Genomic DNA, 25,838 nt, shown 5'->3' with positions numbered 1-25,838 from the left:
TTCTTTGGATTAGAAAAGGCAAACTTACCTGGACACGGTTATGAAGCTTAGTGCATTCCTCAGTGAGGACCTGAAGTTGGAGCCGGCACTGTGCTGTTTCTAACTCAGCCTGCTTCCTTAGCATCTGCTCCTGTAGTAAGTCACTAGAGGGGGAAAACCAGCAATAGGTAGACACCAGGAAGACTACAGAACACCTCCCATCAAGGGGGTATAGTAAGTTCATGCTATGATATACACACTTAGCTGAAAATAAATCATGACAGTAAATAAAATGTAACAAGAGAAAAATCTCTCAAGTCCAGAAACAATATAGAAATGTAGCATGCAGGGCTGAACTTATGAGTCTACTAGGCTTTGGTGTTGAAGTAGACAGTGAGTTTGGTTCCTTAAGCAGTAAGGATTAAAATGCAAAACGAGATCAGAGCCAAGCTAACTGGGTGAGGTAAGGCCAAATTATAAAAGAGTAAAATGACATGTTAAAAGAGTAAGGATATCTTTTGGATTTAAAGAAAATAAGCTACCAGGCATTCATTAGACACTCAAATAATGCTACAAAAAAGGCTGAAGATAAAAAGAGAGGACGCTTGTACCAGGAAAATGCTAACAAAAGAAAGACCAATTAGAAATTAAAAAGCATGAACAAGCATAAGAAGAACAGTGCATAATAAAAGGGCACATTCGCCAGGAATACAAATCACACATGTGCATGTACCTAAAGACAAACTGAATATATGAAATGAAAAAAAAAAAAAAAGAAAGAAAGAAAGAAAAAAAAAGAAGATTTCTACTTCAGTGAGACAGGATAGAAAAAGAGATGAAATCTGGAAAGAAAGGGATAAAGCTGCCCTATTTTTCCCCATGAAAAATTCAGGAGAACCTACCAATTATTAAGACTTCAGCAGGGGCTAGAATCAAGATTAAGAAATTTAAATCAATCACATTCCTCACATACCATATACCTGATTAGTAAATCAAAGCACTTTTGTAAAAGACACAAAACCGTAACTAGAAGGATATTATATAGTGTTCATGTCTAGAGAGACTCAAAATCATGAAGATGGCATTTCTCAAGTTATTCTAAAAATTAATGCAATTTCAGTCAAAATCTCAAAGGGTTTTCCTGGGAACTTAGCAAATTAATTTTAAAATTAGTATGAAGGAGCAATGTGCCAAGAACCACAAAGCTGATTGAAAGCAACAAGGTAGGAGAACGTATTTAAAGCTACAATAAATTATAACTTGGAGTGAAAATAAACAACCAGACCATGGAACAAAAGAGTACTCCTTTCATACATAGAACTTAATTTAGGATGGAGGTAGCAATGAAATTTATACAGAAAGAGCATACTATTTAATAATTATGCTATCACAAGTGGTTATCCAAAACCCAGATTTTAAATAGAATAAAAACCTGTATTAAAAAGTAAAACTTTTGAAGACCTTGAGAATAAGACAGTATGTTTTTATGACCTTAAAGCAGTTAAGACCAAAACACACAAAAAAAAGAGTAATAAAGACTTGGGTTAAAATAAAAAACTCAGAGGACTTCTGGCCAAGATGGAGGCGTAGGTGGAAACACTGTACCTCCTCGCACAACCAAATTTAAGAACAATAAAGACTTAGAAACAAAAATACAACCAACACAGACAGAAAATTGAACTGTACTGAAGTTTAACAACAATCCAGACCGGTAAGGGGGCGGAGTCAGTGGCCAGCCAAGAGAGGTCCTAGCAGGAATAGGCAGTGGTTAGCAGACCTGGGTAAGGGGAGGAAATGAGGCACGAAAGGTGGCTGGCTGACCGCAGACACACATTTGCGTGCAGATAAACCAGGCAAAAAAAAGGGCAGTGAGACAGACTGCGCAACTCAGGGCCCCAGCAACAGGAAATAAAGCCTAAAAGCACTGATTGGAAAAACTTTCGGGGGCTGAGGTGCCAGGAGAGGCTCCCAGCCTCATAGGAGAGTTCGTTGGAGAGACCCACAGGGTCCTAGAACGTATACAAGCCCACTCACCTGGGAACCAGCACCGGAAGGGCCCAATTTGCTTGTGGAAAGTGGCAGAGGGGACCGAAATCCAAGAGCTCGGAACAAGCGCCACTGCTCCCTCTTTGACCCTGCCCCCACATAGAGCAACCCAGCAACTGGGTTGACCCGCCCTGGTGAACACCTAAGGCTCCTCCCCTCATATGTTACAGGTGCAAACAGACCAAAACATTATGGCTCAAGCAGAAGAATAGCTCAAAGCCTCAGAGCCAATACATCTAAGCGACAAAGAGACACCTAACCTATCAGACGCATAGTTCAAAACACTGGTGATCAGGATGCTCACAGAACTAGTTGATGTTGGTCACAAATTAGATGAAAAAAATGAAGGCTACACTAAGTGAACTGGTTGATTCTGGTCACAAATTAATATGAAAAAATGAAGGCTACCCTAAGTGAAATGAAGCAAATGCACAGGGAACCATAATGATGGAAAGAAAACTAGGACTGAAATCAATGGAGTGGACCAGAAGGAAGAAATAAACAACCAAACAGAAAAGAATGAAGAAACAAGAATTCAAAAAAATGAGGAGGCTTAGGAACCTTCAGGATATCTTTAAACATTCCAACATCTGAATTACAGGGGTACCAGAAGGGGAAGAGGAAAACTAACAAGTGGAAAACTAATTGGAACAAATAATAAAGGAGAACTTCCCCAACCTGGCAAAGGAAATAGACTTCCAGGAAGTCCAGGAAGCTCAGAGAGTCCCAAAGAAGTTGGACCCAAGGAGGAACACACCAAGGCACATCATCATTACACTATCCAAGATTAAAATAAAGGAGAGAATCCTAGAAGCAGCAAGAGCTAAGGGGACAGTCACCTACAAAGGAGTTCCCATCAGACTGTCAGCTCATTTCTCAAAAGAGACCTTATAGGCAAGAAGGGGCTGGAAAGAAGTATTCCAAGTCATGAAATCCAAAGACCTACAACCAAGATTGCTCTATCCAGTAAAGCTTTCATTTAGAATGGAAGGGCAGATAAAGTGCTTCTCAGATAAGGTCAAGTTCAAGGAGTTCATCATCACCAAGCCCTTATTATATGAAATGTTAAAGGGACTTACCTAAGAGAAAAAATATGAACAGTGAAAGGACAGCAAACTCAACAGTTATTAACAACCACACCTAAAACAAAAGCAAACTAAGTAGACACCTAAAACAGGAGGGGAGCCACAGAAATGGAGATCACATGGAGGGTTAGCAATAGGGGAGTGGGAGAAGAAGAAGGGGGGAGAAAATACAGAGAATAAGTAGCATAGATGGTGGGGAGAAAATAGACAGGGGGAGGGTTTTAAGAGTAGTGTGGGAAATGTAGAAGCTAAAGAACTCATGACACATGGGCATGAACTAAAGGGGGCACAATGTGGGTGGGAGCGAGTATGCAGGGTGGAGGGAAATGAAGAGGGGGAAATGGAACAACTGCAATGGCATAATCAATAAAAGATACTTTAAAAAATAGATGGGAGAAACAGACAGAAAACTGTACTTGAAAAAATAATCAAATAAAAAAATAAAAAACTCATGTTCAATAAAAGATCCCATCCATAAACAAGTTAGAGACAAACCACACATAAGGGGAGGATTATCTGCAATGTACACAACTAACAAAAAATTAGTATAAGGAAAACATGAAAAACTGTAAATCATGAAAAACTATTTCTTATTTATTTCTATAAATAAGAAATAATGTTTTGCTCAACACAAATGAGCAAATGATATGAACACGATTCACAAAGGAGTATGTCCAACTTCATTAGCAACTGAGGAACTGCAGGCTAGGTAAACACTACCTCATCCCACAACAATGGCAAACCTAAGTCTGATCATTTAATGTAGGCAAGGGTACAAAAAATAAAAAAAAATTGCTGGTGGAAGTACAGACTGGAAACAGCGTCTCAGAAGAGCAATTTGACACTGTCTAGGAAAACTGAAATTATATGTAACCTACAATAAAGCAATTCCATTTCTAGACCTAAAGAAACTCACCAATCTCTCCGGAGCATTGCTTTTATTAACAAAGACTGGAAACCACCACAAAATACCTAAGTAAATTCTAATCAGAGAACTAAAATACTATACAAAAATTGAAATAAATAAACTATAGTTACATGTATCAACTAGGATATGTGTCCCAACATAATACTAAGCCCCCAGTGCCCTCCAAAGAAATCAAGCTACAGAAGGAAAATTATAATCCAGTAACATCTGCAAAAAATATAAAACCTCTTAAATCGTATTATATATAGATCCTCTGAGTAAAGAGATGGAAGAAGAACTTAGTTCTTAAGTAAGCTTCTATTGTATCTATAATACGACTGTCATTTTAAAATGCTAGAAATAAGTATTTGTTGGAGCAAATAAGAAAAAACAAAGAAAATTAAAACTGTCCATAATTCCACTCCTCAGTGACTAGTATTTTTTCCTAATCCACAAAAATATAATCACACTAATGTCTTTTTACATGACAACATACTATGTGTACTTCAAAAGCAGTTTTAATAAAATGTACAGTATTCTGTCAGTTTACTCAATTCTCTTGGCTTAGATTAACAATGTTAAATAAAAAGATTAAGTAAATCTTTCCACATATCCTTGTTTCTTTAGAATAAATGCCTAAAGTAGAATTACTTTAAAATCTTGTTTTCATTCATTTTTCTTAAATGTCTGTATATCTCACATTTCTCTATTTTCACTGTTGACACGATTGCAGATGTCTCCATCCCCCCCTTATTTAACTCCCTCCTCCCAGCCCCTACTCCCCCTTCCCTCTGACCATAAGCACATGTCTGTGTCCAGAGGTTATACATATATATTCTTTGGCTAATTCCTTTACCTTCTTTCATCCAGTCTCCTCCTGACAGTCTATCAGTCTAGTCTATGTATGTGTTTCTATTTTGTTTAGTTTGTTCATCAGATTCCATATATAATCAAGATATATTCCTTGATAGATATACTGATTATATATGGAATATATAATCATACATATTCCATATATAATCAGTGTGGTACTTGTCTTTCTCTGCCTGGCTTATTTCACTCGGCATAATAACCTCCAGGTCCACCCACACTGGCGCAAAAGTTAAGACTTCCTTCTTTTTCACAGTCATGTAGTATTCTATTGTGTAAATGTACCACAGGTTTGCCCCAGCAGGTGGCTCAGTTGGTTGGAGCAATTGTCCCACAGACTGTAGGTTGTGGGTTTGATTCCTGGTCAGGGCACATAGCCAGGATGCAGGTTTTATCTCTGGTCAGGATGCATACAGGAAGGTAACCGATCAATGTTTCTCCCTGCTTCCTCTCTAAAAAGCAATGAAAACATGTCTCCAAGTAAGGATAAAAACAAACAAACAAATAAATGTACTACAGCTTTGAAGAATTATGTTTTTATTTTATTTTATTTTTAAAGATTTTACTTGTTTATCTTTAGAAGGGAAGGGAAGGGAGAAGGAGAGAAACATCAATGTATGGTTGCCTTTGTGCGTCCCCTCCTGGGAACTGGCCTGCAGGGAACCCGCCTGCAACCTAGGCATGTGCCCTGACTGGGAATCGAACCACAATTGTCTGGTTCGCAGGCCCGCACTCAATCCACTGAGCTACACCAGCCAGGGCTTGAAGAATTATGTTTTAAAAGATTTTATTTATTTTTAGAGAGGAGAAGGGAGGGAGGAAAAGAGGGAAATGTCGATTAGCTCCCCCTTGCACAAACCCAACAGGGGACGGGCCCATAACCCAGGCATGTCCCCACCGAAATCAAACCAGCGACCTTTCACTCTGCAGGATGACATTCAATCAAATCAACTGAGCCAGGATGGTCAGGGAATTACTTTGAAAGGCTGCTGAAGCATAAAGCTAAGAGCTTCTACAAATGGTTGTGCTTGTGTACTTTCATTTATGAATCTTCTGTATAGAGTGCTGTTATAGGAGGGTTTAGGAACACCATAAGCAAAAATGGCAATATTTAAGTAATATGCTAGATCCTCTTAAAAATATATTATTAAGCCTATTCTAGCAAAGATACCAAGATTTAGAGAACGTTTCAGATGGCCATGAATTGGCTACAAAGACTATACACCAAGAATCTCAAATTCAGTGTTCACAGTATTTAGCAGAAGTAAATAGACAGGCAGTAAATAAATAGAATCCCTAGGTTAAAATCTGGACAGGTTACAAAAAACCCAGGATATCTTTCTGCTATAATATCAGGTATAAGGTATTAGAGCAAGGCTATACATTTCTCTATGGCTTTTGATTTCAGGAGGGCTTAAGACACCATGGTCTTGATCTCCCCAGGTCATATTTACTGAGGAAATAAACCCTTTAAAAAATTATTTTAGGCCTGGCTGGTGTAGCTCAGTGGATTGAGCAGGGGGCCTGTGAAGCAAAGGGTCACTGGTTCGATTCCCAGTCAGGGCACATGCCTGGGTTGCAGGCCATGTCCCGAGAAGGGGACACATGAGAGGCAACCACACAGTGATGTTTCTCTCCCACTTTCTCCTTCCCTTCCCCTCTCTCTAAAAATAAATAAAAAATATTAAAAAAATTTTATTTTAGGGAGAGAAAGAGAGAAACATCAATTTGTTGTTCCAACTATTTATGCATTCATTGATTCTGACCGGGGAATGACCCTGCAACCTTGGCTTATCAAGGCAAGCTATCCACCTAGCCCTGCTAAGTGTTTTGAGGGCACCTGTGACAAAAGGTAAGCTACCCTTCACAGGACTGACTTTGATCCCAAGGGGATGCACCATTCCCAGAAGTACTGCAATACCTGCTCAATGTACAGAGTGGACAGAGCAAGCTCCTATTCCATCCTCATGCTCCAAAAATGCATTTAATATCCTCAGATAGAGGACATATCAGATATTAAACTGGTAAGAACAGATACAACACTTGATCTTAGCCAAAAGGTCAAGAAGGGATAAAGGCTTGAGTCTTATTATTTTTAATCCTCACCCAAGGATATATTTATTGATTTTGGGGAGAGGAAGGGAGGAGAGAGGGAGAAAAGGAGAGAGGAGTGAGAGGGGGAGAGGGAGGAGAGGGGGAGAGGGGAGAGGGAGTGAGAGGGGGAGAGGAGTGAGAGGGGGAGAGGGAGTGAGAGGGAGTGAGAGGGGGAGGGGGGGGGGAGAGGGAGTGAGAGGGGGAGAGGGAGTGAGGGGGGGAGAGGGAGTGAGGGGGGGAGAGGGAGTGAGAGGGGGAGAGGGAGTGAGAGGGGGAGAGGGAGTGAGAGGGGGAGAGGGAACACTGACGTAAAAAAGAAACGTTGACTGGTTGCCCCCTAGATGTGCTCTGACTGGGGATCCAACCTGCAACCTAGGTATGTGCCCTGACCAGGGATCAAACCTACAACCTTTTGGTGTGTGGGACGACACTGCAAACAACTGAACCACCCAGCCAGGGCAAAGGCTTAAGTCTTAAGGTTGATTCCAACTTCATGGGAATGTCTAAGTGCTCCTGCGGAAGAAACAACTGCTCCATTCTATCAGAACCTACCTATTCCAATCAGCACACAACACTCAGACTCTGAAAGCAGAGGCTTACAAGAGGTGCTGGGCACACAAGTAACAAGAGTCTTCCTTCTGCCCTGGCTGGTATAGCTCAGTGGATTGAGCACGAGCCTGCAAACCAAAGGATCGTAGTTGGATTCCCAGTCAGGGCACATGCCTGGGTTGTAGGCCAGTTCCCAGCAGGGGACTCATGAGAGGCAACCATACATTGGTATTTCTCTCCCTCTCTCCTTCCCTTCTCCTTTAAACATAAATAAATAAAATCTTAAAAAAAAAAGAAAGTCTTCCTCCTGCTGCCCTACTTTCATGTCTCTCTGCAACACTGGTTAGTACTCTGTACATTACAATAGAAACTTTAAAATGGCAAACTTAAATTGAAAACCAATGTACTAACTTGCGTAATTGAGAAACCCATGGAGTTTAACTTCAGGAATAGCTGAAATCACAATTACTCACTAACTCAGATCCTCTTTTTTAATGCTGTACGGAGAGCAAACAATGCAGACCTCCTTCAGATGATCAGATATGTTATCACAAATCACAACATGAGACAAGACTGCCAAAAATCCCCAGTCACAGCCCAAGAAAACCTTCAGAATCCCAGTAAGAGTGACTCAAGGAACCAAAAGGGACCAACCCAGCTAGGTAGACTCTTTCTACCTACCTTTTTATGCGCTCATGTTCACTAGTGTCCAAAGCTCTCAGGGTTCGGGCATAAAGGACAACGATGTCACTGTGCTTGGCTTTCTTGTTGCACTAAAGAGCCCAACAGGATACAATTAGTAGGGTTCCAGGAATCCTCCTGACTTAACATGACTGTGCAGATGCACAGACCCTGCCTGGGACCCCTTACCTGGGGACATTTTCGTGTCTGTCCTTTGAGCCACTTAGAAATGCACCTAAACCCAAAGAGGTGCCCGCAGCGTAATGCAGAAAGCCGGTGATCCCCAGCATTGGTCCACTGTTCTAAACATATTGTGCAAGTGTCCCCTTCTTCTTCCTCATCTGTATAAGCCGAAGGCAGAAGAGAGCCGGACTTCTGGGGAGACTGCTGGATGGAAACCAGGACACATTCAAATGACAGAAAATGGAAAGTCAGTCTTGAAGAGGACATGCAACTATCATATTAACAAAACCACACAAAAATAATATAAACCCAATGGAAAACACTGTAGGAAAACTACAACACCTATGAATCACCTGTTGTTCTTTCTAGAATGCAATCTAGTCAAATTAATACAAGCTACAAAAATATTACTACCCCTTGATCTTACGAATTTGAATTTTTTCATTCAAATAAAGAAAAAGGTATCTTTATTAAACACACATACACATACACATATACACATATATAAACACAAACTATCAGTTATTCAGAAAACCAATAACAGGGAACAGTAGGTTTGTTATTCATCCAAAATTAGGTTCAAAATCAACTAAAGAAGCTATAAAATACTTGGCTCATGTGAATCAAAGAAAAATACTAGAAAAACAAAGAATATAACTAACTTACACAAAAATACAAATGGTCAATATTTGTTCACTTACAATTAAAGGATTATAAGATAAAGACACCATTTTTTCTAATCTATTAGGGGGTATAAATTGATGTCCGATGACAGCAAGCACTGTTGAGGGTGAGGGAGAAATGGGCAAGCTTACATACTGTGCTGTAAGTAGAGAGTGGGACAAATTTTCCAGAGGGCAATTTGGCATTATCCATCAAAACTAAAATACATATCTTTCCTTTGACACAACAATCTCTCTGCTAGGATTGCTTCCTTCTATATATCATAAATATAGACACAAAATTTGCCAATACATTTATACAAGGATGCTCAATGCAGCATGATTTGTATTAGGAAAAAATAAAAGGTAACAACCATAGTGTACACAAGGGAAAAGTTAACTAAAATTTTACTTATGTGATGATACACTATTATTAAGCAATTAATAAAAATGAGATTCAGCTTTATATACTGATAATAGCAAGCTCTCTAAAATGTAGTAAGTCAGGAGGAAAAGGAACAAAAAACAAGATATATTACAATCTCATTTGTGGAAATTTAAAAATAGAACATTTATACACATAAATTTGCACATACATAAAATTTCTCTAGAGGTAAGAAATAAAAACAGGGAGACTACAGAGAAACATGCAAAAAGTAGATCAATGATATTTATTTTGGGATTGGCAGAACCCACAGTTAATGTAAATAACTTTCACATTAAGGATAACAATGTATGTTTATCACATAGTAATAACATTCTGCCAGAGAGTTCACAAACTACATTCATATCTACGATTTTAACTGCTACTTAACCTTGTTAGTTAGGCGGGACAAGTTATCCTCACATTTCCACTGTCTACTCCCCAACCTTTTTTAACCTAAGAGAAAACAGTCATGCAAATGACTAACTTGGACAGGATCCACTCCTAGACCCTGTTTTCAAAGCCTGTAGGTTTTCCATTGTAGCCTATAGCCTCCTTTTTAAAATGAAAATCCAAACCTTTTATTTAAAAGAATAAGATATTACCTCCTTGGCGAGGGTCTCTCTTCCCATACATACAACTTCTTGCTCTGCTGAAACATCGCCTGCTGGTTCTGCCAAGTCGTTTCCAGAAATGACAGGAAAGGTAATGACAAAAGAAGATATAAGTCATAAGGTATCAAAGGCTAGCGGGAGAGTCTGACTCACTCACCATTTCTAATTGTAGTGTTACTGTAAAAGAGATGACAGTTTCCCAAGTAGCATCAGTGAATTTATCTTTTTCACTGATTTTAGGTTTTTTCCCCATACATACATAAAAGTACAACAGCATAACTAACCCATAGGCATCCATTACCCCGTTTTAAAAATAGTATCTTGCCAATCTTATCCCATTCTAAGCCCCATTCCCATTATTTTCTTTTTCCTAAAGATTTTATTTACTTATTTTTGGACCGAGGGGAAGGGAGGGAGAAAGAGAGGCAGAGAAACACGAATGTGTGATTACCTCTTATGCACCCACCACTGGGGACCTGGCCTGCAACCCAAGCATGTGCCCTGGGAACTGAACCAGCAACCCTCTGGTTCACAGGCCAGTGTTCAATCCACTAAGCCACACCAGCCAGGGCTTAATTCTTTATTTAAAAGCTTTCAGAGTAATGACTTAGGGCTCTAACAATTTATGATGACTGATGAATGGGGTATTAAAAAATATTTTCATAAACCTGATGTATTTCAATTCATAATTCAAGTGTACATTACTCTTTTTAAAAATATTTTATTTACTTGTTTTTTTTGTTAATTTTTTTTTATTTATCTTTAGAGGGGAAGGGAAGGAGAGAGGGAGAGAATTGTGGGTTTAAAGATTTTATTTATTTATCTTTAGAGGGGAAGGGAAGGAGAGAGGGAGAGAAATATCAATGTATGGTTGCCTCTTGTGTGTCCCCTGCTGGGAACTGGCCTGCAACCCAGGCATGTGCCCTGACTGGGAATCGAACCGTGGTTGCTTGATTCCCAGGCCCACATTATTCTTTTTGTTGCTGAAATTGTCCCATTTGAAGCCACCAAGAGCCTTTTCTAGGCTGCTCCTGCTCCTACTGACATAACTAACTCTGAAGACTCATATGGTTTCCTTGCTTTCTAGCCTAATAAAATGCTCTAAGCTCACCATTTAGCTTTCTTATCCAAGACCTAGAAAGCCATTTCTCAAAAAAGCCCTCATTCCATTTAGTAGGAAAAGCTCACAATCTGGAGTATCAGAGGGTTTTATATGCAAGCAAGACACGCTTTAGGGGGTCTCTGCCTACCTACCGCTAAATAAAAGTTCCACTTGCACAATATGTAACATTATACTAGGACTTAAAAAGTAGAAGACTAAATGGGGTGATGAATTTAGAGCTTTTTGTAAAACAAACAAAAAAACCCCACAACCTACTTCTTTCTCAGATGTCCCCAAAAATATGAAAGGGAATGTAGAATGTCATTACAAAGTAAAACGATTCAGTGGGGCACAAATCACATTAAATTGAAAGTCAGATCAAATTCTCTCTATATAATCATGGCCAGTGAAAGCTGCACTATAAAGCAGGATTCTGTAACATCAGTGTGTGTGGGGAGATCAAAACACATATTTAGAGTTTCTAGCCTTTTAGAGTCACCGTTTTCTAGATGTTAGCCTTGTGAACCTGAAGCTGGATAAAACACTCACCTTCTAAAATAACAGCACCAGGTTCCTCTGCAGGGACGACAGCCTCTTCATACTCTATGGAACTGTCACTGTCGGAATCAGCACTACTGGATACCTGCAAGTCTTCAGAGACAGGATTGCTAGCCTCTGAATCATGAGAGGTGGTTGGCAAAGGAGGCTGGCTCCTGCTCACTTGAAAGTAAGCATCCAGCGGCGCTCTGGACCTATTTATGGAGAAAGACAACAGAATTATAGTGAAATGGACCACCATCACAAAAATAACCCACAGTATTTTGAAGGTAGATCCTAGTCATTTCAACCCATCTCCAGGTCATTAAATGCTACCTTTGAACACGGAAGCAGAAATAGCAGATTTAGTGAGATGCCGGATGGTCTACACATTCTTTTTTCTACTCAATTACATTAACCCACACTACAGCTTTACCCTTATGCTAAAAGCTATTTCTACTTTACTGGCCTTTGGCTATGTGTCAATTTCTTTGAAAAAACACAACTCAGCAACTTGTCTGTTAGTATTAGAAGATGGGAAAGAGGGAGTGGGCAAGAAGAAAAAGGGCCCTGTAGGTCAAACATGGTCTCATGGGATTCTGTTGCTGCAGCTAGGCAGATCAAGGTCTTTTGGAATACAGTAGAAAGTCTGGCTTCAGTCATCGTTTCACCCCTTATTTCACTTAAAAAAAAATCCTCACCCAAGGATATGTTTATTGATTTGAGAGAGAGAGAGGAAGGGAGAGAAATAGACAATGATGTAAGAGAAAAATATCCATCAAGTGCCTCCAGCATAAGCCCAACCAGCAACTGAACCTGCAACCCTTTGGTGTATGGGGCAGCACTCCAACCAACTGAGCCACCTGGCCAGAGCCACCTCTTCATTTAACACTCTAATTCCTTCTGGCTGGCTGAGTTTTAATTATGAACACTATAATACCTCGGTTTCCCTCTTAGGCAAGGTAACAAACCATACTCCACATATAGCCTAGAATTAATGACATTCTATATTAAAAACTTAAATGGTATTCTGAACTTTAGAACATACCATAAACTAATAATCACAAAGTATTACTACTGAAAAGTAACATACTTTAAGTTTTAGTAACTGTTTTTTACATTAAGATATATCATTACCCAGAAACATTGTTGGAGATTGTTCACATAAAAAAAATTGATTTCTCATACCAAAAACTATGGCAAACTAGGGCTTTCTATTAAAAATGGATGATTAAATGGAATAAAATAAACATTATCTGGTATCCAATTTAATAGAAAGAAAATCTGTCCTTATGGAAAAAGAAACCAAAATGTGGCCCTGGCTGGCATGGCTTGGTTGGCTGGAGTGTTGTCCCGTGAACTGAAAGGTGGTGGGGTGGGTTCGATCCCCCGTCAGTGCACATGCCTGGGTTGCAGGTTCGAACCCCAGTCAGGGTGTGCAAGAGGCAACTGATCATGTTTCTCTCACATCAATGTTTCTCTTTTGCCCTCACCCCCTTTCTCTCTCTAAAACCAATGGGGGGGAAGTCCTCGATAAGGAAAAAAATGTACATAAAAATTATTAGAGCAATATTGAGTCCTTTCTGATTCACAATTTAAGTGTACGATTCAGTGATTTTTAGCGTAACTATGACGTTAGGCAACCATTACCACTATCTTATTCCAAAACATTTTTTATTTTATTATTATTTTCTATCCTCATCAGAGGACATGCTTAATAAATTTTTTTGAGAGAGGGAAAACATGGAAGAGAGAGAAACCTCAATGCAAGAGAAATATACATCAGTTGTCTTTCATATGTAACCAACCAGGACAAATTCTGCAACCTTCCCGTTTATACGATGACACTCCAACCAACTGACCATACAGGCCAGTGCCCAAAACATTTTCACCATACTTAGAATGCACTCTGTACCCATACATAAGCAGCCACTCCCTCTTTTCCTCTTCCCCTCAGCCTCTGGTGCCACTAATTTATTTCATCTCTATGGATTTGCCCATTCTGGACATTCCAGGAATGGGATCATATAATATGTAGCCTCTTGGCTCTGGCTTTTGTCACAACTTGATGATAAATACATGGATTATATTATGTGCAAATAGCTCTAGTTTTATTTCTTCCTTTCTAATCCAAATGCACCCCCCCCCACTTTTTCTTTTCCCTAATTGGCCTGGCTGGAATCATCAGTACGATGGTGAATAGAAGTGAAAAAGCAAACGTCCTTGTCTTGTTTTGAAATGAAGGGCAAAGCTTTCAGTCTTTATCCATTTAGTAGATTTGTTATGAGATTTTCATTGCTGCCCTTCATCAGGGTGAGCAAGTTCTCTTCCATTCCTAGATTGTTGAGCGTTTTGTTCTTTGTGACAGAGTTTTGTCAAGCAGTTTTGTCAAGCATTTCCCCCTCTTCACTGTATTAATATGGTGTATCTTACTCATTTTCTTAAAGAAAATATTTTATTTATTTTTAGAGAGAAGGAAAGTAGAAATACAGGGAAAGGAATATCAACGTACCACAGAAACATGGATCAGCTGCCTCTTGCAACCCCCAGCGGGGGACCTGGTAGGCACGTGCCCTGACCAGGAATCAAACCCAGGACTTCTCAGTTTACGGACAACACTCAACCCACTGAGCCACACCGGTGAGGGCTTGCTGATTGCTTTTTACATGTTGAATCAATTTTACTTCCCTGGAACAAATTCTATTTGGTTATGGTATATAATCCTTTTTATATGTTGCTAGATCTGATTTACTAGCATTTTGTTGAGTGTTCTTGCATCTATATTCACAAAGGGTAGTGGTCTACAGTTTTCTTGTGATGTCTTTGTATGGTTTTGGTATCAGAGTAATTCTGGCTTCATATAACCAGATGGAAAGTATTCTTGCCTCTTCCACTTTTTAGAACAGTTTATGAAGTATTGCTGTTATTTTCTCTTTAAATGTTTGGTATAATTAACCAGAGAAGTTCCGGGCTCTTCTTTGTGGAATTTTATTTTAATTACTAGTTCGTTAGTTATTGGCTTATTCAATTTTCCTTTTCTCAGAAGTACTGATAGCTTATGTCTTTTTAGAAACCTGTCAATTTCACCTAGGTTATCTAATTTCTTGGTATAAAAATGTTCACAGTATTCCCTTATAATACTGTTTTCTTCTGTAAGGTTGACAGCAATGTCCCCTCTTTCACTCCTGATTTTAATATTTTTGAGTCTTCTAGTTCTTGGTCTAGCTCGAAGTAAAAAATTAAGTGGCTGACTTTTTAAAAAGTTACTCAATATTGCTTTTACAATAGGAATACAATAGCAAAATAGGCATTTCCAAGGGCAGGTCAGGACATAGGAAAGGGCAACGACAAAGAGCAACAGGAGGCAGCGCTAGAGGTTTCTCTTTGAGAGTGCAAACTGAAACCCAAGAAATCCACCTCACTCCCTGCATTATTTTGATGATAATGTCCCTTATTATTTCTGAATTAAATAATACTATAAGCTCTTGCCCCTGCTTAACCTCTGTAGTCCTAAATCCCACAAGCTCCACAAGAACACGTACCCTGATCGGACAGGATGTTCACCAATGCATCTCCAAGGCAAAGTACAGTCCTTCATATGGTGGGATGTTATAAATATTCAGAGGTAAGAACTGTTCATTTTGACCCAGGCTCTCAACATCGGACCCAGGGATAGTCTGTCAGGAGAATAAATGCCTAACACCATAATGAGAAATTCTTGTCAAGAAATTCAGAAGGGCCCTGGCTGGTGTGGCTCAGTGGGTTGAGCACAGGCCTGTGAAGCAAAGGGTTGCCGGTTCAATTTCCAGACAGGGCACATGCCTGAGTTGCGGGCCAGGTCCCCAGTTGGGGACACATGAGAGGCAACCACACATTGATGTTTCTCTCCCACTCTTTCTCCTTCCCTTCCCCTCTCTCTAAAAAATAAATAAGTAAAATATTTTTTAAAAAAAAGAAATTCAGAAGGTATAAGCAATCAGTCCTGTAACAGAGCACATTTTTAATGTAAATTTACTGTGGAATTTGCTTACAATATTTAGGGGAAAAAAGTTTTAGTACCCATATGGCTCCAGAATCCATGTTCTTTACACAATCCCTTTCTGTTCAGGTTTATTGCACTTTGTGGAAACAAACATACGAGTCAGTAAGACTGCTTGACTAACATCTTTCAACATCTAAATTCCATAACCAAAGCACAGATTCTACATGCATCAAGCAATTTCCTGGTTAGTGTTTGTCTTCCTGTGTGAAAATACCACCTGGGAGAATCATGCCACCCATGTCAAAAATATAACTTGGTTTCTGTAGCATTTCTATGTCTCTCTGTGAAGTGACATCGGGTTTGTAAGTGTTACTCTCCTGTGACTTGGCTAACAAAATTAAGTGTCCCCCACTAAAAGCAATCAAATCCCCCTGAGTGTATGAACAACCAAGGCTGAGGAATGCAGTTAGGCCTCCTGGTGCCACAGCCAGTTCCTAGGGACACCAAACCCTCAGTCCACTAATCGCTTCAACAGAGCCCCTGAATTGCACTACAAGGTAGTCACCTATCACACAAATGTGTAAAATCTTATTTTGCCTTCATAATCTGAGGGAATGATACCTATCTGAGGGAATAACAGAGTAACATGCACCTGCAACTCCTGTCAACACAGAACTAGACACCCATCAGCCCTGATGGGTCACACCCAGAAGTGACTGGGCACTAGAGCAAGTACAGCCACGGTAACAGCAAGCCCTGTTACTGTAATCATCAGGATTCACAGGAAAGGGCCCTGGCTGGTGTAGCTCAGTGGACTGAGTGCCTTCAAACCCAGAGGTCACGGGTTCAATTCCCAGTCAGGGCACATGCCTGGGCATGGCGGGCCAGGTCCCCAGATAGGGGCATGTGAGGGGCAACCAATCCATGTATCTCTCACACATTGATGTTTCTCTCCCTCTTTTCCCCCTCTAAAAATACATACATAAAATCTTAAAAAAAATAAAAGGATACCAAATTCTGCAACTGAAGGCACAATCCCAATTCCAGAGTTACCCCCAACAAATCACAAATCATCCAAAAGGCTTCCTCATTTGTAAAACAGGTAAACAGACATCCTAGCTACTTGTCTTTTTAGTATCATCTCAACGTTCTCACAGTGTTAAAACAAGTGGATTTGCTCAAATCCCCTTCTAGCTGCCTGTGTAGAAAATCAGTGATCCAGGTCCCAATGCCAACTCTACTTCCTTGATGTGGTAGCTATGAGACCCCGAACAAAACACTCAGGGCCTGTTAAAATTCAACCTCTATAAACACAAAAAATATTTAAAAGGCCAAATGTGAAATACAGTATTTAAAATGCAAGAAGAAGTTAAAAACATACAAGACAAACAACTGTTATTCTTTATAATAACCCTTGACAGCTAAGCCCTTTAACACCTAAGTTCAAATAAAAAACTATGAAAGAAAATTTTCAACTTTTCAACACTTTTTTCAGGTGAGAACTGGAATGCTTCCTACTTATATGCTCCAAATTAAATCACATTCTACTTTCCACGAGGGTTTTCTAAATCCAGTCTGTGGTCTATGTGGAGTGCCATGAACAATGGATCTTGGGTGAGTAGAATGAACTTGCAAGTTAAGAAATACTTTTTCTGATATACGAGATGCAAATTATCTAAAAAAAAAAAACAGCCTCCACAAGAGCCACTGCCAACAAACTACCACCCAGTTTTCAAAGTATCTAAGTATACCTATCTCCTCCATTACTTTGTTATGTAAATAAGGCAAGCGCTTTTATTTTCATCTGACCTGTGGGGAAATGGGGTTCAGAAAAGTTATCTGACTTGTCAATGTCTATCCTATCAACAGCAGCACTGGGGGTATGACCAGAGCCTAAGGTTCATAATTCCCAATCTGGTACTAATCGTGCAATCTAGACATTATATTTACCTGGCATTGTCCGTCCTCTGAGACCCTCCAGCTCTCACTCTGCGTGAAGCTGTCCCTCTCCTCCTCCTGGCTCTCACTGGCCCCACATTGTGGTCTGAAGGTGGTCTCAGGAATTCTAGCATGCCATGAAGTCTCTGTAGCCCATTAAGGAAGCTGCTCATTGACTCCAAAGAAGCTACTCGAATAGTGTGGTTAGCACCAGACTCCTGCCCATGCTCCTCTGAAGCTCCTGGATTGATGTTCTGCACATTCTCTTCTCCCAAGAGCTCCACTTCCTCTGTCAGGTCAATGGACACTTGTGGAGCAGGCTGCAGCAGGTGAGGGTCCCCTTGGGTGTTGACCACTTCAGCAGGAGCAGGCTGGAGCAGGGGGGGTCCCCCTTGGCTGCTGACCACTTCAGCCAAAGCAGGCTGAAGCAGGGGTGGTCCCCCTTGACTGTTGACCACTTCAGATGGAGCAGGCTGTTCGGCAGCATTATGATCTAACTGCACCTGAAGATCATATTCCATTGCTTCGTGAGCCATCACTGAGGAAGCAACATTTGTAAAACATATTTAGTAAAAAATAAAACATGTAGCCAATGTAATATCTAGTTTTTCAGAACTTCAGAATGTTTAAAATCATTCTTGGCAAAAACTAAGATTTTAATTACTTAATTTTAAGCAGAGGTATTTTGGTAATCGCCCACTTTTTCATCCATAACAACTGCTTACAACCAGTTGTCCAGTTCACCCTTTGAAAACATGAAGTTGTCTGACCATAGTACTATCTTCTAAAGTATTTCTGAAGTAATCTCCCAGACCTCTTTCAGTTCTTTGTCATGACCTGAATTTACCAAAACAAGTGCATTCAATTTTAGTAAACAATACAGCACCAAGTTACAGAGGATAAACAAAAGAACACTTGCAAAATGACTTCAACTACAAACGTAAAGTTGAGATTTACCCAATTTCTCCAAAAAGGCCGAAGAACCTTTATTTACCCCATCCTCTGCATTATTTGTTTCCTATCTCTAATTCCATTTAATACTTTTTGTTATGTGGTCAGACCCACAAATGAGACGGATAATCTCTGCACAAGAGTTTAAACTCTAGTAGATAGGAAACAAACAAGAAAATTAGACATTGTGGTATTTGGTTTTGAGAGTGGAAGGCAAGAAATACCATTTCAGACACAATAGTGAGGGAAGGGCTCTCAGAAAGAATAAAACTGAGCCGAGATTAGAAGTAGCTGGCCATATAAGAGCCAAAAGAGTTTCAGGAGGAAATCAGTACACAGATCCCTGGCAAGCATGGATTGGGTGCAGCTGAGAAACCTGGCAGACCGGTATAGTAAGTATGATAAGAAAGAGTGGACAGTATGGCGTGAGGTTGATAAGGCAGGACACTATCAATGAAAGCTCCTGTAAAGCTCCTCTGTGTTAGGAATGGACTACAGGGGAGCAACAGTGCAATTAAGGTGCCCAGTTTACAGGCTACCAGGAAAGTATATATTAGTGCACAATGGTGGTAGTAGTGGAGATGGAAAGCAGTGGACAGCTTTGAGAATCCTCAGCACAGGCAAACTTCTTAAAATCATGGGAGAGATTAAATATGGAATAGACAGAGAACAAGCAGGCCAAGGACTAAAACTGGAGACACGAACATTAAAAGGATAAGAAGTACAGAAAGAGAACTCAGAAACAAGACTATAAAGTAGGAGGAAACCTGGGAGAATGGGGTGTCTTGAAAGAATATTTCATAATCAATAAAAAAATAAAAATAAAATAAAAATAAATAGAGATCTTAAAAAAAAGAATATTTCAAAGAGAGAATGGTCATGTGTGTCATTTGCTAATGAGGGAACGAATGGCATTTAGATTTAGCAACATGGAAATGACAGATAACCTAGAAAAGAGCAGTTTCCCCCAAATCATTCCCCCAGTCCAGAGACCAGACTGGACAGAGTGAATGTAGGGAATTCCAATAAACAGGGTGGATGAAGCACATGTGTTTTCTCTCTTTAGTCATTCCTGAAAACCTATGAATGTGACTTCCCTCCCCTCAAAAAAAAAAGTCATTAAAGAAAAAGAAAAAAAAACTTATAAACACAAAGGAAGAAAAAATAGGATATAAGATATGTAAATCAGTGTTTTGGACTGATAACAAGTAACTTCATAGTAGACCTGAAAAGATGAAACTCAAGTGCCTGCAAAGAGGGGAAACTGAGTGCTCTTGAGCAACAAGCTGATTACCACCGAGGGGACTGTAGAAACCAAGTACCACAGAAGGCACTGTTGAAAGATGGAGTTGAAAAGGATTGGTTGAAAGTGTGTAAGTTAACCTGTCTCCTAATCAAACAAAAAAGCCAGCCACCAAGCAAACAAAAACCTCTTCACCCCATTCTATAGGAAAACTGGAGGCTTAAACCAGACAGGCTTAAAAGCAGCACTAGGGGCAGAATGGTGCAACCACTATGGAAAAAAGTATAAAGGATCCTCAAAAATTAAAAATGGGAACTGCCTTATGACCCAGGAATCCCACTTATGTATGTATATATATATATTTGAAGAAACCTAAAACACTGATTCAAAAAGAACATGTGCCCGCCTATGTTCATTACAGCATTATTTACAATAGCTAAGATATAAAAGCAACCCCCAACTACTCATCAACAGACAAGCAGATAGAAAAGCTGTGGTACATATACACAACAAAGTATTACTCAGTCACGAAAAGAGTAAGATCTTACTACTTATGACAGCATGGATGGACCTAGAATGTGTTGTGCTAAGTGAAACAGGACAATCAGAGAAAGACAAATACTGTATGATTTCACTTATATATGGAATATAAAGAACAAAATAAACAAACAAAACTGAAATAGCATCAACAGATGCAAAGAACAAACTGATGGTTGCCAGAGGAGAGGAAATTTGGGGGAGTGAGTGGAAAAGTTGAAGTGAATAAGAAGTACAAATTGGGCCATGGCTGGTGTGACTCTGTGGACTGAGGGGAGGCCTGAAAACCAAAGGGTTACCAGTTTGATTCCCAGTCAAGGCACATGCCTGGGTTAAGGGCCAGGTCCCCCCCAGTAAGGGGTGCACCAGAGGCAGCCACACATTGATGTTTCCTTCTCTCCCTTCCCTTCTAAAAATAAATAAAATCTTTTTTTAAAAAAGGTATAAACTGGTTGCTATATAATAGTCACAGGAATGTAGAGGGAACACAGTCAATTAACACTGTAGTAACTGCATGGCTCCAGGTGTCTACTGGAAATATCAGGGGGAACACATTATGTATGACAAAATTGTCTAACCACTATTCTGTACAACTGAAACTAATACAAAAGTAATACTGAATGAAATCTGAAATTGAAAAATAACATTAAAAAAATCAACATGAAGGGTAGCACAGCAGTGAAAACAAGGAGTTAAGTAAAGTCTACAAACTGAAGAGTGTGACGAAGTTCCAATTCTTCTACCCAGCTTCTCCACCTGTACAAATCCTGGACACAATGCTCTGGTTCATGTACATTCTCTATGCCCCAGGGCAGAAGATTGGAGAATTGTTCTCTAGAGAAAAACAACTCAAGGAAAAAAGATCTATTAATACTCATAGTTGTGAATCCCCCAAGAAAATGGGTAGGTCTCTGTCCATATATCTAACAGTAAAAGCCCAGTGGGTGGTAAGGTTCAGCCACTCACACAGATCTTCCAATCAGGTTTCCGGAGGTCTCTCCTTAAAAAAGTAAGTAAATAAACAAATAGCCAAGGACCAAATGACGTCTGAGGAAAGCCTCCAAGACGAGGGAGACTAAAACAGACAGCAGAAGAAATTCAGAGAAAAGAAAGTAAGACAACGCAAGAAGGACAAAAAATGTTTTCAAACTTACAAGAATGCTAGGGGGGAAAAAGGACAAATCAAGAGTCCTTTGAAATGAAAAATGGTAAGTGAAATAAAAAAATTTAATAGGAGTGGAAGATAAAGTGCAATAACTCAGAAAACAGAATGAAAGGACAGCCAATTAAGACAATAATAAAATTAAAAGATCAAGCCAGAAAATCTGACTGAAGTACCAGAAAGAATGCACAAAAGTGAAGAATGAAGTAGAACAAAACCTCAGATCAAGATATAATCATAAGCTCTCTCCCAAATAAGAATCTCAATACATTAAAATTTCCTCAAAAAAAAAGCAGGTTGCACACAAATCCACTACAATTGCATTTTTAGGACACTGAAAAACATGCAAAATCATGTTATATGAACTTGGAATATCAAATGGGGGGCACATGAAGCTTCAGCTGTGTGTGTAATTTTTATTTTTTCTCTTTTTTAAAATATATTTTAAAAGATATTTATTTATTTTTAGAGAGAGGGGAAGGTAAGGAGAAAGAGAGAGAAACATCAATGTGTGATTGCCCCCACACGCTCCCACTGGGGACCTGGCCTGCAACCCAGGCATGAGCCCCGACTGGATAATCAAACCAGCAACCCTTTGATTCACAGACCCATGCTCAATCCACTGAGCTACACCAGCCGAGGCTAATTTTTATTTCTTAAAAAGACAAACAACAACACACACATACAATAACCAAAGCGCCTGGCCAGTGTGGCTCAGTTGGTTGGAGCATCATAAACTAAAAACTCACAGGTTCAATTCCTGGTCTGGGCACAAACCTGGGTTGTGGGTTCCAACACCGATTGGGACCTGCACTGATAGGCAACCAATCCTTGATGTCCCCCCCACCCTGCCCATAAAATCAATGAGCATGTTCAGGGGTGAGGGTTAAAAAAAAAAAGAGTAATTATATCAAAAGGGAAAGTCCAAGATTTGTTATATCCGGATGGTGAATGCACAGGTCTTTTAAAAATTATTCTCTGAACTTTTCAGTATAGCTAAATATTAAAAAATTATTTTCTCCTATCATATGTCAGTTCTTATTAGACAGCAACCAATTCTGATCAGAACAGGAAAACCCAAAGATGAATCCATCAGCTTCATCACTTTTATTTTCCACAATTCAACTACATAGCAGATGCTAAATACCATACACCTTAAACCCCGTCCCCCCAAAAACCAAAACCCAACAAGTGAGAACACAGCCCCTAATATACAGAGCTACAGACATAGCAGAGATATAGAACCTTTTCATCCTGGCATAAAGTTCTATGTAACAGTGCAGGCCTGGAACAAATCTTCCCAACGTGAGGAAATGTTGATCCCTCCAGCCCTTGGGGTAACCACGAGGTGCCTAGAGCAGCAATTTTCAACCCTTTTTATCTCATGGTGCTCATAAAATAACTACTAAAATTTTTTAGCATCCCCCCAAAATATTTATATGCGTGCCAATCTGACCCAAAAAATCAGTATAATTTTGACTTATTCATATTGGACAGCTATTGTGTTGGCTGGTGTCATTTTTTGGGCAATCTAAGGGAAAAGAGGTCAGTGCCTCAGACCAAATAGTCAGCTACTGCATGATTTTGTTTGTTTTTAATCTTCACCCAAGCCATTTTTTCATTCCTTGTTTTAGAAAGAGAGGAAGAGAGAGAAAGATCAAGGGGTTGCCTTCCACAGGAGAGGGATCATGGATGGAACCAGAAACCTGGCTATGTGGCCTGACCAGGATTCGAACCTCGCAACTTCTCAGTTCCTGGATAACGTTCCAAGCAGCTGAACCACACCTGACAGAACTTAGGTATTGCATGCTTAAAATTTTTTGCCGCACAACAGTTGAAAAATCGCTGGCAGCGAACAAAATACCGTGAGCAAGTCTCCCCAAGCCCTGAGCAACCTTGTCCTCGATTTTTCTCTCTGTGTTATGAGTTGGCGCTGCAAAGGTTAACTTCCCACTAGTCATCTTACCAAGCTTGTTACTCACATTTCAATGTCCACAACCAGCAGGGACGCGATGGCACCCAATTAACAAAATAAAAAACGGTACCAAGGAGTCTGGCCGACCTCGGCTCAAATGCTTGCTCCGTCGATCTTACCTACCTGTGGAACCTTAGGTGGGTTTCCTAGACTGTTCAACAAGTTCACATAAAAATGGGGATAAATGTTTGTCCGTCGCAGTATTGCTGTGAGGTAAAGCTGGATTAAAACTAAAAAGTTAACTCCTAAGTGATGCAACTAACGAGTACTCAAAAGGATAGCAGTTACTTGTAAAAGGGAAGTCTGAGAATCCGCTCCCGAAGAGTGGCTGGGCAACCTTGCGACTCCAGCCAGCCACGGCCACGAAGTCGCCTCCCGCCTGCGGCGAAATGGCCTCCCAACTCTGCAACTTCCGGGATCACTCCAACTTCCTGCCTCCCCCGCCCCCTCAACCCGACCTCCGCCCTCTCAGAAACCCCGAAAAAGCGCCAAGTTCGGGAGCCACAGCTTGGGCGGTTAAGGCCGCCCAGAACGGCCGGACCTCCTCAGGCCGCGAGGTGCCACTGGGGTGTCCCTATGCCTCGTGTCTAGGGACCAAGCCCGGGAAGTTATCCCAGAGCCAGAAGCGCAAAACCTGGGGGAGGTAAGCACCTTCCTCACCTGCGGCCGGAGAAACGCTGTCGGGCTCACGAGCCAACCGCTGGAAGAACCGATCCTTCTGCAGACCTGCAGTCCCAGGACTGGTTCCAACCGCTCGTCCCCAGCAGCTCAAGCTGCCCGCCTTAGTCGCGGCCACAGCTTGCTCCTATTGGGCAGCAGTCCCAGCCGTTGACCAATAATGTCTCTTCTTATTCCTTTGGTTGCCGTTGGCTGAAAGAGCGGTGCTCTCATTGGCTATCCCGTCGCAAACTGACTAGGCGGGATCGCGCGTGGAAAACTCAAACAATTGGTAAAAAGATGTAGTCTGTCATCTAGCGTTCAGCTCCCAAACAGAAGGGAGGGGGAAGGGTTTTACCGCTCTTTATTTGAACTTTCTGGCGGGGGAAGAGAAGTAAGAAAAAGGTTTCTCGGTACATTTTGAAAGTAAGATGCAAGTATTAAAACTATGGCTTCTGCTCTGGCTGTTGTGGCTCAGTCCTGCGAACCAAAAGGTCCCCACGTTTCCCAGGCAGGGCACGCAGGCGGGACCCTTTGGGAGCGTGGGAGAGTCAATCCACCCATGTTTCTGCTCTTTTTCTCCCTTTCACGCCTATACATGAATAAAATATTTAAAAAGAATAAATAAAACTGTGGCTCCTATTTAGTAAAGGAACTATCTTTATCCAAAGGCTGGTAGCTAATCCAATTATTTTAAAATATTGCCCCCTGAAATCAGAGCCTATACAGAGACGTGGGACAATCCCGTTGGTAGAATCCCTAAAAGGATATACACTCCATATGCTTCCTTGAGGTTGAAGAACGCAAGCAAAAAATTTTACTTACACGATCTAAGTCCTAAACTACTGCAATAAATTTCCTGCTACTAAACTCTCCTCACATCACTAAATGGCAAATATTTTTCAAGTATTATCTCTCTGAAAGATGAAATCTCGCCAAAATCTAACCCTTGGCACAGACCACGTTGCCAAAATTTTATTTACTCAGCTGCCAATTTTCAATGGAATTGGTACGGAGCAGCGGAGAGCAAAAAAAAAAAAGTTGAAAATCGTGACTAATCCAAACAATGACTTTTCAGTGTTTTTCTCCTCCCAAACCGTCACCAAAACCAAATTGACATTTGTACTTTTTTTCTTTTTCTTGCTATAGGTACTGAGCTTTAGCATGGGTAATATGAGGAGAAATGAATGTTCTTTTGTAAATGAGTATATTATGGAGTAGAGGATAAAACATTTTGAGTGACTCTCACTATTACATAAGTACTACATGTTCAATGCAAAACAATTGGAAAATATTTTAATTAGAAAATTATAGAGGCAAAAAAATCTCTCCAGAGAAGTCATTATTAACTGTTTAGAATCTTCATCTGTCTAAATTTAGATATAGATGGGATCTTGACTTAGTCTTAAAATATACCTGAGTGACTTTCCATGTTAATGGATACAGAGGTACATTGTCAAATAGTGAATATTCTTTGAAAAAATTTAAATGAAAAATAGGTAATATATCCTAGGGTAAAAGGAATTTGGACAACACAAAAGGCTGCTTAGTGAATGTATACAGAATGCTTAATAGATGGTTCTGAAAGAATATTAATTCATAATCCACTTAATGGCCATTCTTTTTCAAAGAATATGTTTAGAGAAAGAGAATAAACAAA

General features: G+C 40.1%; 1 protein-coding gene and 1 non-coding gene across 5 annotated transcripts in view; both read right to left on the bottom strand.

The window, feature by feature from the left end:
* The window catches only part of RFWD3 (ring finger and WD repeat domain 3), a 38,208-nt gene extending 13,905 nt beyond the window's left edge, over window positions 1-24,303 (bottom strand). Inside the window, exons 1-7 of one of the 4 annotated variants that reach the window (XM_053666693.1) lie at window positions 24,182-24,303; window positions 17,666-18,191; window positions 11,746-11,948; window positions 10,086-10,153; window positions 8,401-8,598; window positions 8,212-8,303; window positions 29-143 (exon numbers count right to left, since the gene is read on the bottom strand). In XM_053666693.1, the coding sequence (XP_053522668.1) occupies window positions 29-143; window positions 8,212-8,303; window positions 8,401-8,598; window positions 10,086-10,153; window positions 11,746-11,948; window positions 17,666-18,189 (1,200 nt within the window). In that variant the 5' untranslated portion in view covers window positions 18,190-18,191; window positions 24,182-24,303. The other 3 variants (XM_037144770.2, XM_053666692.1, XM_053666694.1) reach the window with 3 other exon arrangements.
* LOC119044117 (U2 spliceosomal RNA) lies at window positions 6,775-6,960 on the bottom strand. The gene has a single exon (XR_005081551.1). It is a non-coding gene; the product is annotated as a U2 spliceosomal RNA (small nuclear RNA).
* Window positions 24,304-25,838: the final 1,535 nt, after the last annotated feature.

This window comes from Artibeus jamaicensis, unplaced genomic scaffold (assembly GCF_021234435.1).
Source record: "Artibeus jamaicensis isolate MK-2021 breed Jamaican fruit bat unplaced genomic scaffold, CSHL_Jam_final contig_464, whole genome shotgun sequence".
In the NCBI taxonomy this organism is placed as follows: Eukaryota; Metazoa; Chordata; class Mammalia; order Chiroptera; family Phyllostomidae; genus Artibeus; species Artibeus jamaicensis.
Note: the sequence above shows the minus strand (reverse complement) of the source record. Positions and strands in the feature narration are given on the sequence as shown.